Source organism: Halichoeres trimaculatus, unplaced genomic scaffold, assembly GCF_033239565.1.
Source record: "Halichoeres trimaculatus isolate MK-OKI-2021-1 unplaced genomic scaffold, fHalTri1.1 fHalTri1_scaffold_7, whole genome shotgun sequence".
Lineage (NCBI taxonomy): Eukaryota > Metazoa > Chordata > Actinopteri > Labriformes > Labridae > Halichoeres > Halichoeres trimaculatus.
Genome location: NW_027437185.1, coordinates 32,375,345 through 32,394,358, shown reverse-complemented (window position 1 = coordinate 32,394,358; position 19,014 = coordinate 32,375,345). Strand labels below are relative to the sequence as shown.

The 19,014-nt window shown below is 40.7% G+C and overlaps 1 protein-coding gene across 2 annotated transcripts in view; it reads right to left on the bottom strand.

Moving 5' to 3' along the window:
- The window catches only part of pde6a (phosphodiesterase 6A, cGMP-specific, rod, alpha), a 74,060-nt gene that overhangs the window by 4,248 nt on the left and 50,798 nt on the right, over positions 1-19,014 (bottom strand). For both annotated transcript variants that reach the window (XM_074673821.1, XM_074673820.1), the window contains 10 exons: positions 17,823-17,966; positions 17,230-17,295; positions 16,870-17,016; positions 12,475-12,582; positions 11,873-11,982; positions 9,446-9,533; positions 7,105-7,205; positions 6,540-6,647; positions 6,404-6,467; positions 1,931-2,005 (listed from right to left, as the gene is read on the bottom strand). In XM_074673821.1, the coding sequence (XP_074529922.1) occupies positions 1,931-2,005; positions 6,404-6,467; positions 6,540-6,647; positions 7,105-7,205; positions 9,446-9,533; positions 11,873-11,982; positions 12,475-12,582; positions 16,870-17,016; positions 17,230-17,295; positions 17,823-17,966 (1,011 nt within the window). The remainder of the gene's footprint in view (positions 1-1,930; positions 2,006-6,403; positions 6,468-6,539; positions 6,648-7,104; positions 7,206-9,445; positions 9,534-11,872; positions 11,983-12,474; positions 12,583-16,869; positions 17,017-17,229; positions 17,296-17,822; positions 17,967-19,014) is intronic.

Below are 19,014 nucleotides of genomic sequence, written 5' to 3'. Positions count from 1 at the left end.
CAGAAGAATAGCTTACATTTTCTTTACCTTTATACATGTTGACATCAGTTTGTTCAGCATCATGCTGTTTTTGCAGCAGAGATAGACCATTTTATTTATTCATCAGTTTATTTAGAGTTCTAAATAACCCATACGTCACTTTTATCCCAATGTTTGAGAAAAATAAAGGTAATTTTGTACTGTTTTATTTTAATTATATTGGACTTTCTAGCCAAGCACACCACTTTTGGTCAGACCTTTGGTGATTTTGAAGCATTTTTTTTTTCCATGTACGGACACAACATTCAGTTTTAGTTGCATTACTGTCACAGACTGTGTTAGCAAAACTACAACAAAACTTCAATGCTAAAGCTTACAGTCTATTCACAGTGAAGTAAAGTAAAGCATTGACGTTTCTTGTGACTTCAGCTCTACTTTTTAACTTATCAAAGCATATGTTGATGCTACAGAAGCAGGTTTTCTACCAGCTTAACTTCCACTTTCTGAAACTGAAAAGCAGCAAAGCTACATGTTAGACCAAACAGAGCAGTCATACCACATTCGAACAGCGATACCTTGACTTACAAGTGTCCCAACTAACACGTTTTTTGAGGTACGAGTCTTTTCTTGCCTGCTTTTTTACTTTAAGTTGGGAGCTAAATTTAAGATTTAAGACCTTCGGAGACCTCACAGTTTTAGAAAGCATCAGAGTTCTGCTCACATTTGTGCTTACAGTAATTTACCAAAACTTCAAACTTTGTTAAAAAAAAACACCCAGAAAAAGTTGGGCGTGGGACAGTGCTATTTAAAGATACCTGCCCAACACATTTTCAAGACATTCTGAGAAGGAGGATGAAGGAGATCTCAATGGACCCATTTTTTTCTTCAAAAACTTCTGTAGCTGAAAGTGAGGAAAGTGTGGTGAAAGGAGGAAAAAATCAGTGAATCAGATTCAGTTACACAATTCAGCTTTTCTCCTCCACTTCCGTCAGCAACTTCAAGTCGTCTGATCTCCAAGTGAATGCTACATTATACTGAATAAAACCAGTTTATTGCAGTTCATTTTATTGTACAATTCTACAGTTTTCTTTTAGCAGATGCTTATGTCCAAAGTCATACAACACAAACAAGAATTTAGACAGAAGTGAAAGTTAGTGCAACAAAGTGCTACAAGTTATTTGGCTGCAGGTGCTGCCATCAAGTGCAAGAAGATTTTTTTTGTACGTATCAGGGACGGAGCCGAAATTTTAATTTTGTGTGGACCTTAAATTTCTAAAGTTAGTAAATAACTATTCCTATTCAGTTATGGATAAAGTAATGTTACTTTGTATGTTTCAAAGCAGATTTAGTTGCTTTTTGATCATTTAATATTTGATAAAATTTTGGTCCAATGGCTCTCTATGTTATCAGCCAAAGATTATCACTCTAATGCATCAATGGGCTGCGCTGCCTCAACTTTCCGTGTATTATAGACTGTAAGACCAGCAACATTAACCACGGTTAAAAAAAAGACAAAAATCTACAGTTTTTCCCCAAATTAGTTCTGGGGGTATAAAATTAGGTTGAATGAGTCATACCTCTTTTAGCAACAGGTGAAAAATTGCCAAACTTGGCCTCTTTCACAAAAACAAAGACAACAAAAAATAACAAAATTAGGGTGAAGTGACAAAATGTTATGATATTTCTCTTTAAAACAGATTTTTTAAAGGATAAATTTCAAATTGTAATTTTTCAAAGAAAAGTTGAGCCTGTCAGAAAGTGGCTGCATTTTTTTTTTTTTTTTTGGAAGGGATGGGGCGTGTTATGGTACAGATTAACAGCATTTCAATTCATTTCAATGGGGAAAATAAATCCATACGGAACAAATTAAACTTATAAGTCAAGGCACCACTGTTTCTAAAACAAAAAAACGTATTCCTAAAATTTCCAACATCGCGCTGTTTGTCCTTACGATGGGTTGTTGCTCCAGGACAGTCCTCTCCAGGTCTCCCTGCTCCCAGAACTCTGCAGCCACTGACAGCGCCACCTAGGGTAGGGTAAGAAAGCATACTTAAAATTCCAAAAATTCAGCAATTTCTCATCATCTCTCTGAGTACATAACCAGCCTGTCTTTCAGGGTCCAAAATGCACGGAACTGAGTTTTGCAAAGCTGTAATGCTAGTTGTGCATAACTCAATACCATGATTTTTGGACCTTGTTTGTCGAACTCCCATATTTCTGACAGAGGAGCAGTTGTAACCACCAGATTTCCCTCCAGGGGAAATAAAGCGTGTCTGATTCTTATATCTAACAATATGAAGCAATGTGATGGCTGCTTTAGCTGCAGTTAGATCACTGACAACAAATCACTACATTATCTTTCATCCAGAAAAAAATGAACCAGATCCTGAATTCCAGTATGTCATCTTAAAGTTGCTTGTTTGGATCAATTAACATTTTATAACAGCAGCTCAAAAAGTTTGAACGTGTTTCTCTCAGCTGACAAATTAAGAGTCGTCATTTCAGAAACACCTCTTCAGCTGAAACTGTCCCTGAGGACAACAACAGTCTCCATGGAGCTGCTCTCCGTGTCAGGGATCTCTGTTCGCGTTGTTTAATAAAACCTCACAGAAAGCTTTCACATCGCCCCATAAATGAGTCTCTTATTCACTGATCACACGGCAGTTTCAGCTTTGTGTCCTGATGAAATGAAAGGCTGTTTTGTCAGCTCTCACAGACCTAAAATGGAGCAACATGAGCTGTGATGAATAATCTGTGAATTCAGGGTTGAAGCCTCGTTTTAGAAAGAGTTAGTCATCCAGCCTGTTTTTAGGGGGAACAATCACACGAGGCTGCTGCCGCCTGGAGAAAAGAGATTCAGCGTGCGTGGGAAGAAACTGTAGAAAATGAAATGCGCCATAAAAATGTCAGAGAAATATCTCATCAGGAATGAAGCAGGTTGAGCGATTGTTTCTTTATAACATCCCAAATAAGAGCTGCATGTTAAAGCATAAAAAAACGTGTTTACCTGAACTTCAGATCATTTTATGGGACTCATTCACCGCCGACTGCTCATACTCAGTTTAAGTATCTGCAGCTCTCTGCGCGTAACAATCTCCCTAACCAAAGTTTGTGATGTTTAATGTCAGCCACGATACATTATGACCGTTCTCAGGCTGGAGTTCACCTTTAAAAGGACGCGTTAGTCATCAGACCACTTTTAGAGCGCAGTCTGCAGGAGGCAGGCCGCTGCAGGAGCTGATCTGACAGTGTGTGGGATGTAGAGCTGACTCACCAGGTGCACATAAAGGTGAAATCTAACAAGAGCAACAAGATGCACCAAAAATAAAATGTGGGATATCCTAATTGGCAACAGTTGTGCAATGCAGGAGGAGTAAAGGAACAGTTTGTTTTTTTATGTGTTCATACGGGAGAGAAAGAGGATGCTGCAGCTTTCACACCTGCAGAAATATCCCAAGAATGTCTCCAATTTAGCAAATAACAAGAACTTAAAGTCAGTCTACAGGGCCAGGAAGAAAAGGTCGTTTATGCCTGTTTACATCCTGGTTGTAAGGTGTTAAGGCATGATAGCAAATCATTGTCCCTGCTTTCATACTTCCATACTTCCTTTACATTGGCATTGTAGTTAATACATCCACCAGGGGGGGCAGCCCAGAGTCAAAAGTTTATGACAATGAAATTCAAAAACATGCATGGCAAAAGTGGAGAAGGTATTGTATATGCATCTAATACATAAAACACAATATCGGAGGCAGCAATGTGGGAGTGGTGGTCAATGAGGCACTTAAATACATCCTGAAATTTCAGCCATTGTTATTTCTTTTTCGTGTGTCACTAGAGCTACGTTTCAGGCAGTAACAGCAACACTGCCCCCACAGTTTCTGGTGGTACTGCTCTGTTTGGTCCATATCCCTGAGCTTCATGGAAATGTGCAGAAATACAGACAAAATGAGCACAGACACAGGGCTCTGTCCGTATCCGTATGTAACGTTGAGTCTATATCATAGACTGTATAAAACATGGACGTAGTCTCCCTGACGTCACCTGTCTGTTTCTGAAACAGAAAATGAAGCACATCGGCTATCGGTGGCCATGTTGGGAGTTGCAAGGGCTCCGCGTACAGCTACAGGGTGCCTGTCGGTCACGTGACCCTGAGCTGTACCTCTGATTGGACGAGCTTGCGATCATAATATCCTCTGAACTGCCCAGTTAGAAAAAAATTCACCCCCCTACAGTGGGTGCTGATAGTAAAATTAGTGACTCAGACAGGAGAAAACTTTTTTGAACCAGGCTGTAAATAGGTTCATTTCTGCTTTGAAAACTTTTTTTGGCTTGGTGTGTTTGTGACTTCCAGTACTTCTGGAGCCAGCCTCAAGCAGAGGCTCTAGAAGCAGCAGATTTTAGCTCTTCAGCTTTGTCTCATATTCTTAGACCGGAGGTTGCCGCTTGGTATAAATGGGCCTTTAGACAGCTGGAACAGCAGAAGATGGATGGACGGGTGTTTCAGGTGCCAACTAACGAGGGTGACTAAGTCCAGTTCAGTTGTATCAAAGTTGGGTCGGGCCATGAATTGCCTTCCAAATCCAAAACTATTCTTTTAACTGCATATTTCATCCTTTAATGTTAAAATAAATAAGCTAATTTCATACAAATCAGCTAAACCAATTGTCTCTGGACCTCTGTTTGTTTGCCTTTCTCTGTTTTTGGATTGGTATTTTGTGTATTCCAGCAGCAGTGGCGTGAAGGTCTCTGGCAAGACTGTTTTAAGAGGTTGCTGAAAAATAGAGGGAGGTAAAATTTTTGAAAAATCAATGCTTTGCAATATTTTCCTGCCAATTTAATAACAATTTAGAAAACCTCCTAGCCAAATAACAACAAACTGGCCACCAAGCGGCAACCTCCGGTCTGGGAACATGAGAATGAAGAAGTGCTAAAGTCTGCTGTTTCTCGAGTGTTCGCTTGAGGCTGTTTCCGGAAGTCACAAACACACCAAGCCAAAAAAAAAAACTGTTTTCAAAGGAGATATTAACCTTTTTACAGCCTGGTTCAAAAAACGTCTCCTGTCTGAGTCACTAATTTTACTATCAGCACCCACGGTACAGGGGGTGAATTTTTTTCTAACTCGGCCGTTCAGATGATATTAAGATCCCGAACTCCACCAATAAGAGGCACAGCTGAGGGTCACGTGACTGACAGGCGCCCTATGGCTGTAGGCGAAGCCCTTGCCACTACCAATATGGCCGCTATAGCCAATGTGCTTCATTTTCCGTTTCAGAAACAGACAGGTGACGTCGGCAAAACTACGTCCATGTTTTATACAGTCTATACTGGCTATCAAAGCAAGCAGCAGTGTAAAGCAGGCTCCTTTAGCTTTAAGTCCAATGTTTGGGTTGTTTTATTGCTCAAAAATGTGAGTTGACAGACTACATATATTTACATGGGCATAGAAGTAAATATTTAAAAACTGTCAGCAGAAACTCTAATTATTTGTGTTTTTCTACTTCTCACTTAACTGACATCTAGGCATTTAAATCAAATCAAATTATATCGATATTTTGTCTGAGGTGAACTGACCAATCAGGAAATATCTACAGCAACATGGAAGCTTTGATTGAAGACATGAAATGCGGCTTTGTTGCTCTGATTGTTTTAGTTCACTTTTTTTCCAGCATAGGCTTTTTATGACTCAATATGTGAATCAAGAAGACAAATCAGTGTGTCTCTGACCTTGTAGTTCGACCTAAACCTGACTTGTAACTCCTTGACGCAGAGTTCCACCTGGAGCTTTTATTTGAAGTTTCTGTTTATATTTATGATATGGTAAATTATTTCCATTTTTGAGCTTTTAAAATGAGTGGAATCACATGGTTTCCCAAGTCTCCAGATTTACTCAACCTGTCCCTTTAAGAGGCACATCTCAGAGGATGGAAATAACCTGCACTCCTGGCTGGTTTTATATGATATGAGACTTTAATGGAGTCTTTTTGAGTGTATATGTGTAAACAGGAAGGTGTTTTGAAGGAAAGTATATGTTTGCTTTGAATGCCAGACGTATAAAGGTAAAAAATGACCTCCAGCAGCAGCTTTCTAACAGCTCGAAATGCTTTCTGTATATATTTATACTCCTGTATGTGCGGGCTTTATGGCGACGCGACTATTACATGCTTTAGAGAAATAACACACTTGAGCCTGCCAGGCGGTGATGAGAGGAATGAAAAGCACAAAGTAGCTTTTGATACATGAGAGCGTCAGGAGTCACCACTGAACGCCGCTGAGAGGAATGGCTCTGATGACAAAATGTCTTTCTCACGGCACTTTATCACTGAGTGTGTCTCTTATTACCGCGAACAGCTGGAGAGACATTTTCAGACCCCCCGCTGTGACGTATGAGGGGACCCTGCACCAGGACCACACAGGTGTGTACCTTGCTCTGGATCTCCCAGGGTTTGGCGATGGCGGAGAGGTCGCACGCAGTCATCATCATGGCCCTGGAAGCAACACATGAGAGGAATCAGCGCCTGTGTATGCGTTGGTTTTTAACTTTCTGAGTCTGAGCTTACATCACGATCTCTTTGCGTGTGGTCTCCAGCATCATGTATTTGGTCCAGTCATTCCAGCTCTCGTAGGTCTTGGACTGGTCCACGATTTTCTGGAACATCGTCCTCTTCCTGTGGACACGAAGCACTTCAGTTTGGTTTTACACCATATTCTTTCCTCCTTCACTTGTTTTGTCAGCTCATTTGGAGAGGGTGATTCAGAAAACTCCAACAAAACCAGCTCCAGGTTTTCGCCTGGTTTTGTTTTGGAGTACGTGGGTGGGTTACCAAACAGACACGTCATTTAGCTTTAGTCAAGTTTGCTGTGCATGAAAACACACCGTGCTGCCTGTTATTGTCTGATGTTACAGTAAAGTAGTGTGGGTTGGTGGGTAGGAGGGTACTTTGGTGATCCTGTAGACCTGAACAGAGAACTCTTCTCTGAGCTGACTCAAAGGCATCATTTGATCGCTGAGACGTCAGGGATCTCATTTTTTCTTTCATCAACATGTCTGAGTTGTGGTAAAAATAGAATTACTCAGAAGTTCAGAAGTTTTGTTTTGTTTTAAGTCAAAAAGTTTTGACTGACTTGAAGTAGAGAGCCAGGTCAGTGGCGATGATGGCGATGTCCATCAGGTGGATGACGAGGTCGTGTTGACGACGGTTCAGATTCTGATAAATGTTCAAAGACTGAAAAACAAGAGAGGATAAGAACATCAACGAACAACAAAACCCAGAAACTTAAGAAAATGCATCAAACATTTCTCATCTTTTGTCAAATCCAGTCTGTAGCCTGTTTCCTGCATTTCATTTCCCAATCTCACCCAGTTTCCTACACTATCCACTGTCCTTTCCTCTTTAATTAAAGGTATAAAACACCCGAAAAAAATACTTAAAAAGAAAATATCTCATCTTAAAGCTGTTGTACATCAGGAACAAGAGGAAACTCAAACAAGAACTGATGGATATAGAATTGAAGAGATGTTTTACAAATCAAATTGTTAAAAAGGCCATTCAAAACAGGAGAGGTCAAAAATGTTTTAGATTTTACCATCTTCGTTCAATTTTGACTATCGAGGCTACCTGAGGATAATGAAGAAGACTGTTTAAAGATGCCATGAGTAGGATCTGTTTTAACTGGACTGCCTCACCACCTTCTGGCCCGGAGTCTCACACACACTGTCGTTAATTACTTTTAGCAAGGTGCAAGGTGAGTGTTGTGCAAGACAACCTTTTACTGGATACAACACGCCAGGGTAAGGTATTTATCAGTACAGTTACAAAAAGATATGGTTTGAAACGTAACATCAAGCAGATGTTGTAGAAGCCGGCTATATGTAGCGCTATCGGCAGCACTGTGCTGTGACATATCTGACGTATAGGCTGACATGACAACAAGTAAACACTGTCAGTTTGTAAGTAGATTAGTAGCTGTTTATATTTGGCAAAGCTGACAGCCCCGAGCTCTAAGGCATGTCTGTAATGTATAACGTTAGTAAATCCTGGTTAGCCATGTCCTGCCAGTCATCTACCAAGCATCTACCATCTACCAAAAGTGGAGGAAAACTTCCAGAGGATGTATGTTTCTTCATCATGGGTTTCTGGATAAATCAGTGCAGTTATTTACAGCAGATGAACAATCTTTACAGGGGAACAAAAGCAACACATACATAAAAAAAATAGAAATCAAACCAAGCAGAAACACACAAAAAGAACAGAGAGTTAAAGATTGGATTCTTTGGAGGAGAATTATTTAGTGTCCAGGAGCCACACAGGTAAAAACACAAACCTGAGATGCTTTACACGCTACATATCAGAGATCAATGCTACAGACTTCTACTGCTTGTAAATGCTCCTGTTTCTAAAGGTTGAAGTCTCTGAACCTTATTGTTCCTGAGCTGTAAGCTGCATCAACGCTGACAGGCTGTTTGTGTTGTTTTTTAATGGTCCGTTATGGCCTACTTCCATACTTTGGGTCTTTTTCACACATGGATTAAACTCAATCTCAAACAAACTATAGCAGCTCTTCTTTTGAACTTCAAACTACTTTGTTTTTTACATTATTTAATTAAAGATTCTATGAGGAGGATCTGTTTTAATTGCACTCCCTCGCCCCCTTCTGGCCTGGAGTCTTCACACACTGTTGTAAATGACAGGGTACCGAGGTAAGGTATTTATCAGTACAGTTACAAAGCAATACGGTTTGAAACGTGACATCAAGCAAATGTAACAGATGTTAGCCTGGTGCTCTGATGTATCTGTAGGCTAATGTAACAACAAGTAACACAGTCAGTTTTAAGTGGTTTAGCAGCTGTTTATATTTTGACACAAGTCCATAATGTGTAACGTTAGTGAATCCTGGTTATGTCCTGCTAATCATCTCCCAATCAGAGCTAACGTAACCTCACTCTTTGTTTTATTGATAGACTCTCAAGTTTGAACAGACCACTGCAGAATAACTGCTGACTGTGGGTTGGAATCAACATTAGCACAAACAGTTTAGCCCCTGTGTTAGCCTTTATCTCGTGCTCTATCTCTCTCATGTTTATCTTTCTTCTGCTCTTCTGTCCTTTTTCTGTCTGACAGTAAGACTCCAGTGTCCACCATGACTACAAAATTAATCACAGAAATTTCAGCAGAGGAAAACACAGATCTCTCTTTTCACTACTAAACTCTGTCAGCCGGCGTGGTGTTGCCATAGAAACCTAGAAGAGCTGTAGATTGATGTGGTGCTCAACCCAATCAGGAAGCTAAGAAGTAGCATTCTGAAATAACCTGTAACCCACTGCTGTCTATATATAATATGTGTGTGTGTGTGTGTGTGTGTGTGTGTGTGTGTGTGTGTGTGTGTGTGTGTGTGTGTGTGTGTGTGTGTGTGTGTGTGTGTGTGTGTGTGTGTGTGACAGTGAGAGGAGGGAACTGTAGCATACTTCATCTCTCAGCAGCGTCTTCCCAAACTCCAGATGGTGTCTTTCCAAGATGGAGGAGCCATGAAGTTTAGCCAGAGGATTACCAGACCTGGGAACACACACACACACACACACACACACACACACACACACACACACACACACACACACACACACACACACACACACACACACACACACACACACACACACACAGCATGTCGGGGAGGTTCTGCTGTGATAAATCATGCATGTTAAACCCAGGGTGGGCCTGGCCTGCTGTGTCTGCGGCTAATGGCGGCTCTCATTAGCTCATCAATCAGCAGGTGGAGCAGAGCAGCTGGAGGTGTATCTGGTCAATATCGGCTCATTGATGTTCGCCGCGTGCAATGTTACCTTCACCTAAAGAGCTGAGGTCAGCTCGTCTGTACACGGGAGGAGTGGCCGCTGTCACTTTGAGTCAATTAAAGACCTGAAGAAATATCAAACCTGTGATTTCAGAACCAGAGACAGAGAAACTGGGTCACAGCAACAGGAAGGAAGCAGCATATTTCTCTCATTGACCTCTTACTGCTTTATTTCTATAGGCTACACACACACCATCAGTGTAATGTGTGAGACACAGGAGCTCAATAGGTACTTATATCTTATTTTAAAGAGAAATATCATTAAGTATAGATAACATATCACATTACGCGGAAGATTATCAGTTGTTTTCTGTGGTCAGTGCATATGTCAAAGGACGATTTCATAAATCACTTTCATATTGACCCCAAAACAATTCCAAACCTTTGCACACATCCCTACCTTTTGAGATCTTTGTGTTCAGAACAAGCTCTCCAAAAGTCCAGAACTTTAATCTAACTTTAGTCAAGACTAAAGGGAATTACGTGTTTTCCAGTCAAGCTGCAACCTCTGGTGTAGAAAAGTGAAGCCAATTCAGAAGTGGGATTCCCCAGGTGTCAAAAGGAAAGGGGGGGTTGTGAATTTCTTCCAAAACCAAAAAGTATTTACGAAGGCCTTTTTTTCTGTTGATTTAAAATTATAAACTAAAACAAAAACAGAAGTAAAATTTGATTAAAAAACAAAAAAAACAAAGACAAACATAAATTTGTTCATTTAATTAAACGCAAATTCTACCCTCCGTTCCTTTTCGAGAAAATGATCTGTGACTCTGTTGTACCAACCAGGTGTTTTTTCCAGTGATTTTACCAGTGTTCTCTGAACACTCGCCGTTTTTAAGAAAGGTAAACTTGCTGGGGATCGATAAAGCCTCCGGATCAGTCCAAAACAACTCAGAAGATGCTCTGGTGGAGGGTTATACTTCAAGATCGCTGACTGGCTCATTTCACTGTCAATCAAAAAGGGATTCAGCCTCAGACAGATCATCCAATCATCATGCAGAAGCCGAGTGTCCAGGCCAGCCCACTGCCTCATAGACCCCCAGAGACGCTGAGCGTCCGATGGGCGGGACAAAGCCCAGCGTTTATCCAATGACCACCCATTTTCCACAGTGGAACAACCCACTCTACGCTTCCCAACTGAAGTCAGAAGACGCTCAGCGTCTGACTGTGTTACAGCGCTGAGATGCTGTGGGGATGAATGAGAAGGAAGTGATAGGTAGCTGATTCTGGACAAAAGATGAAGGAATTCTAGCGCATATTTTGTCAATGAAATGTACACACAGCAGAACATATCATCACTTTTTTGGGGGGACATATTAGGGGAAGCTAAAACTGGTACTAATGGAGTTTTTCTTGACCTGGGTTCTTCACAGCAGTCTGTTTCTGGAGCATCAGGCTCAGGTGACCGTCTTCTTTCACACTTTTCGATAAGTCCTGACTCGGCTAAGTCCAGAACTTGCGTAGTTTGGTCGTTGTTCTGGGCTCTTGAGAGGTACACATCAGCCTCTCACTGGTTTTCTAGTTTGACCCCGTTAGCTTTTGGTTTTTAACAGCAACTTAGGACATTTTTGAAAAAATAATTTCAGAGGGGCTAATCAGCATGACCTTAACTGAACACATCTTATCAGTTAGGTATTTTAGGGCTTTTTATACCTGTTGTCTGCTTTTTGATTGTTCTGTTGATTTATTCTTATGGCAGGAGGCCGTGGATTGAAAACTTTAGGAACTCCTGGACGTGAGGAATGGCACAATAAGCCAACCTTGTTATAACTGGTGTTGTTGAGCTCCGATCCAAACAGATTTTGTTGGTCTTTGCAGCTCTTTGGGGGCAGGGTTTAACTGACTGACAGGTGGATGCTTTGAGGGGCAGAGGTTTGCAGCTGGGGCTCAGCTCCACAGTTTGCCTGTTTCCAGTTTACATTAAAAAAGCTGTGGACAGTTTCACTATCGTCTTTATCAAAGAAACCACACCCTCAGCTTACACGGTCATTGAGCACCTCTATGACTGATTAAACCACGTGCTAGGCATCCCAGCCGCTCTTACTTCATCTGGTACAGGTTGTTGGTTCCTCTGTGGTCGATATCGTGGCAGAAGCCAGCGGTCACCATCGCCATACACTCCAGGTCTGTGTAGTAACGCTTCAGATCACCTGTCTGACAACACAAACAGAAATAAAAAAACACATGTGTATCACAGAAAGGAGATGAGATTTGTCTGCACTCATGATTTATTGGTTCAGTCTCGCATTAAGTGACACAACACAGAAACGCATGCAGGCTGACTGAGTCTCCCAGGAGGATCAGTTTCCATCCAAACAACAAGAACATACTGGTTTCTTTATTAATGACCAGTTCAAGCAACGCTGACTCCCATTTCTTGGAAGACACACTTCATTATCTCTCCAATTCACACACACAGATCAAAATAACAACATGCATTTTCACACACACACAGCTCGTTCCACATCACATGGACTGAACGAGGAAGAAAATCATGTTTAATACTGATTTAAAGGAAGAAGGAGGAGGCGGAGGAGGAGAGGAGATGAAAGATGTTGGGAAATGAGGAGGAGGAAGAGAAGAGTTGAAGAAAAGGTTTTTGTGTCAGACTCAGCAGCTGGAGGAAGCAGATTCGTGGTGTCTCACCATGAGCAGGGTGAACATGGTCTGTCCAACGTTGAAGCCGTGTCTCCAGTTGTGGTAGGTGATTTTCCTGTAGCCTTTACTGAGAGAGTACATGAACTTCACCAGGACCTGAAACACACACAGACAAATATTTCACCAATTTATACTCAAATAAAACTGATTTATTCATAGTTACATGATCTTATGTTTGATTAAGTCTGTTGTCCTGATTTATAACCTCGTTGGACTCCCTTTTCCCTGAATTCTTGGTGGCAGAGATTCATCGTCAGAGTTTTTTGGTTGATACTGATATAATAGCTTCACAGCCACTGCAGAGTTGTGGCTGAACATCTGTAATGAGAATCTCCCATTCCTCCACATCCCACATGTGCTCTACAATCTGAGATCTGGTGACTGTGGAGGCCACCGAGGTCCAGTGAACTCATCATCATGTTCAAGAAAGCAGTCTGAGATGATCTGAACTTTGTGACACTGCTGATATCAGGATGGATCCATGCTTTCATGTTGTTTCCTCCAAATCTTAATCCTGACATCTGAATGTGGAGCAGAAATCGAGATTTAAAAGATCAGGCAACTTTTTCCAATCTTCTATTGTCCAGTTTTGGTGTTGCTGTGTGAATTGTAGCCTCAGTTTCCTGTTCTTAGCTGACAGGAGAGTCACCCGGTGTGGTCTTTTGCTGCTGTAGCCCAGAACCTGGGTTGGATATATATATAACTTTTTTTTTATATTTAATTTAATTTGATTTAATTTAATTTAATCTGATTTATTATTTTTTATTTTATTTTATTTTTTCATTTTAATTTATCTTATTTTTCTTATTTACAGATTTTCAATTTTTCAATTAACAAAGTTCAACATATTGGTTTTAGAATACCCAAGAACACATTTTGACCAAATACACAAATAAACAAAAGCACAAATATACAGGACACATACACACACAAAAGAACAGAAAAAAAGAAAAGAAAAGAATAGAAAAGAAAAGAAAAGAAAAGAAAAGACAAGAAAAGAAAAGACAAGAAAAGAAAAGAAAAGAAAAGAAAACAAAAGAAAAGAAAAGACAAGAAAAGAAAAGAAAAGAAAAGAAAAAAGCAATGTGGCTGCCAGTTCATAGTTATGTACATAGAGTTTAATGTCTATTGTTTATTTGGATCCCTATCAGTCACAACTTGAGTAGTGACCACTCCCGGGGTCCACTCATACAAGCATAAATTAAAAAGAAAAAATAAAGGAAAAAAAAAAAAAACGTCCAAAACACAACAAAGAAGGATTGAAAAAAAAAAGAAAATAAGTGGCAGCTCAATAACAATCAATTACAAATTTAAGAGCCCTAATATAAAATCTATTACATATATATATATATATATATATATATATATATATATATATATATATATATATATATATATATATATATATATATTAGAAAATAAAAAATAAAAAGACTGTTTCAAAGTTTTTAGCACAAGAGTAACCATTTAGGAATGAGGTAAGTGACATGAAAATATGGTAGAAGAAGAAGAAGAGGTTCAACTTTTGGACCACCGGAAGCAAGCTGATATCACAATCTGCCGAGAGGTCTCCAAACTCTCTCAAGTTTATTGTCTGTGTTGGATTTCTGAGTTGTCTCTCATCTTCAACCAATCAGTCTGTTCTCCTCTGACCTCTGGTAGTAAAACATTTTGTCTCCAATAACTGATGCTCAGTGGGTAATTTCTCATTTTGGGACCAAAAAAGTCTCATTGATCTCCTTTCTTCTCCATTCTGATGCTCACTTTGAGCTTCAGCAGCTTGTCTCCACCATGACTACATGACTAACTTCTGCAGAGTTGCTGCCCTGTGATTGGCTGAGTGAAGATTTGAGCTGCGTGTAAATAAATTGTATAAACATATCAGTTATCAGACTGTCTGTGATTGTGTCTCAGTAAAAGCAGCTCCAGCCTCCTGCCTTTGAACCTCGTTTCTCTCTCATCTCTGGTGTGGGGGAAACCTCCATATGAAAAGCAGACTTTGAGCCTTTAAACACATAAACTCCTGACTTTATCCAGATCGTCTCAGGACATTCAGGCTCTGATGTTTTCACTGCCTTTCACACATGCACCTCACAGCAGGAGGTTGGCTCTGTCAGATGTGTTCTTACATCTCGGTATACTCGGTTTCTGTGGAGGGAGTAGGTGTCTGAATATACCTGCTTTTATGCATCACAGACTCTTCCAGAAATACAAAAACAAGCCTGAGTCGAGAAGAGAGGAGTATAAAGCAGCAAAGCTCTGCTTAACAGCTTCATCGCTCCATCCACTTGCTTTTCACCTGTTGTGTTTACATTTGCGCTTTAGCTTTGGACGAGTAGCCTATGCACAATCTAAATCTAGCTTAGTGAGACGAAATGAGATTGACTTTGGTTTGGTTTGTGCACACTGAGTCTGATTTTGGACATGCCGGGTTTGAGCTGTTGGTCTGTCTCACTCTTTAATTGTAGTGCATGACTAATCAAGTGAATACAAAGGAGAGAAGATTTGTGAATACACATTTTTATTCATGATTAAATAAAACTTAAGTCGGGGCATCTTGTCCAAAAAATTTTAAATTGTATAATGATACAAAAAATAAACTTGCCATTCAAAGGCCTGAGCAAAAATTTGCTAGCCTCACTCGCAATCTTCATCTCCATTTCTGTTGTCACCTTGGCTTTGTTTGGTTTGATCAGCGGCGCATGTATGGGTCCTTCAACTGGCTAATGTTAAAGGTCCCATATGATAAAAAAAATCACTTTAAGTCTTTTAGTGAAATTTGTGGGTCTTTGGCTTTCCTCCCAGCCCACAAAATGTGATATTTAATGACAAAATGTGTACTTAGTAGAGCTTGTGAATGTAAAATCCTGACTTAAAACGAGCTGTTTGGATTTTAGGGATTTGCCGACGTCAGCGATTCCCTTTTTTGACCAATCAGGAGCAAGTCTGACCTGATTGGTCCACCGGAGCAGATACCCCTGAACCCCCTCCCTGCCCACTCCCCTCCCCGCTGGAGGAGAATGCCAAAGTTGAAGAGCCATCACTGCTTTGTTTTTGGCTGTAAACAGCCACTTAGTTCCATGCACAAGCCTCCCATCTCAGAAGAAGACAAGACTAAGTGGCTAGAGTTCATTTATCAATGAAATATTCCAGCTACACTCAGTAAAACTGTGCATATGTGTGCCAATCACTTCACGGCCGACTGCTTTTCCAACTTTGGACAGTCCAACAGAGGGCTAGTGAACAGACTGGTCCTGAATCCAGGCGCATTACCAACCATCCGCCAACAAACCTGGGACCCTGGAAATGTGAGTATTTTAAATGCTGTGTGCTGTGGAGCAGATGTAAGAGCTTTTCCTCAGTGTCCCCCCTGTCTCTGTGTTAGCGTCAGGATGCTAACTGTAGCTGCAGTTAGCCTGTTGTTTTAGCCTGTTATGTTACTGTAAATGAGCTTCGCTGTTTTCTAAACATTGTGCACTCGGAGCTCGTGGTGCCGCTCTCAGTGACGCAGAAGAGCGGGGCGGTATCAGCGGTGGCTCATTTACATATGAAGGCCACGCCCACTAAATCAGAGCGTTCTGAACAGAGGGGCTATGAGAGCCTGGAAACAATGCTGCTGTGCTTGATTTATTGGCTTTTTGGACCAAAACATGTTACTGCCATTTCATGAAGACATCAATGATCCATATTAAACTGCAGAAAAGGAGGAGAATATGGGACCTTTAAAATATCCATGTTTGTTGCCATTGACATCAATAGACATCAATTCAATTGTAGCTGTTTACTGTGTTTATAGAAGTAAATCATGTTTTTCAGCAGGGGGCGGCGGAGTCTGTCAGAGCTTGTCAATCAAAATCCTGCTCATAAACTACTGTGGGTAAGAGCAGTGTGCTCTTTGGATGAGAGCTCAGCATGGATAAGAGGAGAAGATGAGAGATGAGAAGATAGCGAGACGCTGCAAGTCAGGAAAGTTCAGGTAGCTCACGCTCCAACTGAGGATGTGTCGCGGTAGATCAGAGAGAAAGAGCGGCGCAATCAGGAGAAAAGACGACGGAGATCATGGAGAGGATCAAAGAATGGAGCACCCAAGCTGAACGCAATCAGAAAAAGTATGTTTTTTCTGTTTTTCAGATCAAAAACAGGAAGAGGGACACAAAAGAAGAGCGTCCACTCTTCTTAGGTAGTTTTGGTGTTTACATAGTCATAAAAAACAATTTTATTTGGGTCTTGAAAGATTGTTTAAGATACCCTGAAAATGTCTGGCAGCCAATTTGTGTTGTACTTAATTAATCTAATTAATTTGTTAAAGTGACAGCCCTAAAAATAATCTTTCAAATCTTTCCTTATTTAGAGAAAATCTTACAGAGGAAACCAACAACCCACCTCTCTGGGAATGTGAAACTTGTCCACCACTTTCAGCTCGTAATACATCTTGATGCCACATTTCACCAGATCCAGCTCAGTGTGGTCGAAGTCACAGAAGTGAAACTCAAAGATTTCAGATTTCTTAGAGTTTGGAAGGACTTCTGACTGTGGACAGAGAAAAAACACATAAAGGAAGTAGGAGGTAGAAGAAACAGTGAAGTGTCATGAAAAAGTCAGAGGTTAAATTTGTGGAATTGGTTAAATCATAGTTTTCAGACGTTGGTTAAATCGTCACATCTGCTGCCTCTTCTTCAAATAAAAACGTCTCCTTCTCTCAGGATATTTACTTCAGGTGGGATGATTCTCCGTCTTGTTTACCAGAATCTCTTGGAGCTCCTCCTCCTCGCACTCATCCGGCTCCTTCCCCCACCTCTCTCTGGTATTCTGGGGAAAACACACGTTATCAACTCTCACCTTGGATGAAATGCTTCAGCATCAATCACCAGACTCCTGATCTGAGGTCAAAGCAGGTCAGCTCCCTGCTTTTGTCCTCTTTCTCTTCCTCTCCCTCTGCCCGCTGACAAATCACCTCATAGAAATCCTGACAGTTTATTTCAGCTTATAAATGATGCTCATCTCGGTTTATATCACACAATCAAAGCGACTGGTTTGAAGCAGAATGGTTTGATTTTGTCCAAACTGATAGTAAAGGAAAAATACACAGGTTAGAAACATGTCTGTCTCCTTCTTCCTTCAACAGCTCTGCTAATCCACCTGAGTTTCAGTTAAACAGAAGAAAATACTTCTGAAAAATATAAAGAGCATTCAATCAGGACTGAAAACAGAAAATATGGTCTGCGTGGACGCTTGGATCCAAAGCGTGGTCTTAACAGCAGCCTTTAAGCGGGCTCTGATTAAAGATTCATCCTGGAAGTGGAGGATTATGTAATGAATCTCATTTATTTACCCACCAGGATGTGCTGGATTTCATCCTTACGACACTTCACATGGTACATGACCATGTCCTGGAAAATGTCCTTTCTGTTCTCCAGTTTGTTCATTTTGTCGTAGGTGTCCGGATTCAGCATGGACCAGCCCAGGAACTGGGTCAGGGACTGGATGCAGGGGCCACATGGAAAGAGAAAGGAAATTAGAGTTATGATCCTCTAGCCACATGTGGTCCTTTAGGCACCCCTGTCTCGCTCGTATAAGGTCAATCATAAATTAGAACAAGTGCTGTCAGGCAATTAAAAAAAATAATCTAGTTAATTACAGGATTTGTAATCAATTAATCTAATTAATTGCATTTTATCTCATATCTGCTGAAGTTCCCCAAATAAAGAATTTGAATTCTAGGACATTACAAAATTGTAGTGCACGACTAGTCAAATGAATACATGAAAAAAAGAAGATCTGTAAAAATCTGTAAAAAACGTTTTTTTCAACTGGCCAATATTAGAATGTCCTTGTTTGTTGCCATAGTTAGATTGCAACCATCTGCGCCTACATAAGTAAATTGTGTTTTTTTCAGCAGGGAGAGGCGGGGTCTGGCGGAGCTTGTCAATCAGAATCCTGCTCGTAAACTACTGAGGGTGAGAGCGGTGTGCTCTTTGGATGAGAGCTCAGCATGGATATGAGGAGAAGATGAGAGATGACAGAGACATAGCGAGACGCTGCAAGTCAGAAAATTTCAGGCAGCTCACGCTCCAACTGAGGATGTGTCGAGGTAGTTCAGCGAGAAAGAGCGGCGTGATCGTGAGAGGAGCAAAGGATGGAGCACCCAAGACCAACGGGATAAAAAAAAAGTATGTTTTGTCTGTTTTTTGGATCAAAAACAGGAAGAAAGACACAAAAGAAGAGAGTCCACTCTTCTTGGGTAGTTTTAGTGTTTACAAAGTCATAGAAAACAATTTTATTTGGGTCTTGAAAGATTGTTCAAGATGCTCTGAAAATGGCCGGCAGCCAATGAGTGAATCACCCTGTTCATGATGTTGTTGGTGCGGCCTCTAACACCATTCTGGTGGCAGCTCATGGACAGTAATAGCCCGTCCCTGCTCCAGCTGGTGGAGATAACCTTTTAACACAGGTTTATTAACTTCTTGACATGTTTGGTTGTTCTTTTTTTCATTCATGTTGGCATAAAAAATGTGTATACAATATAAA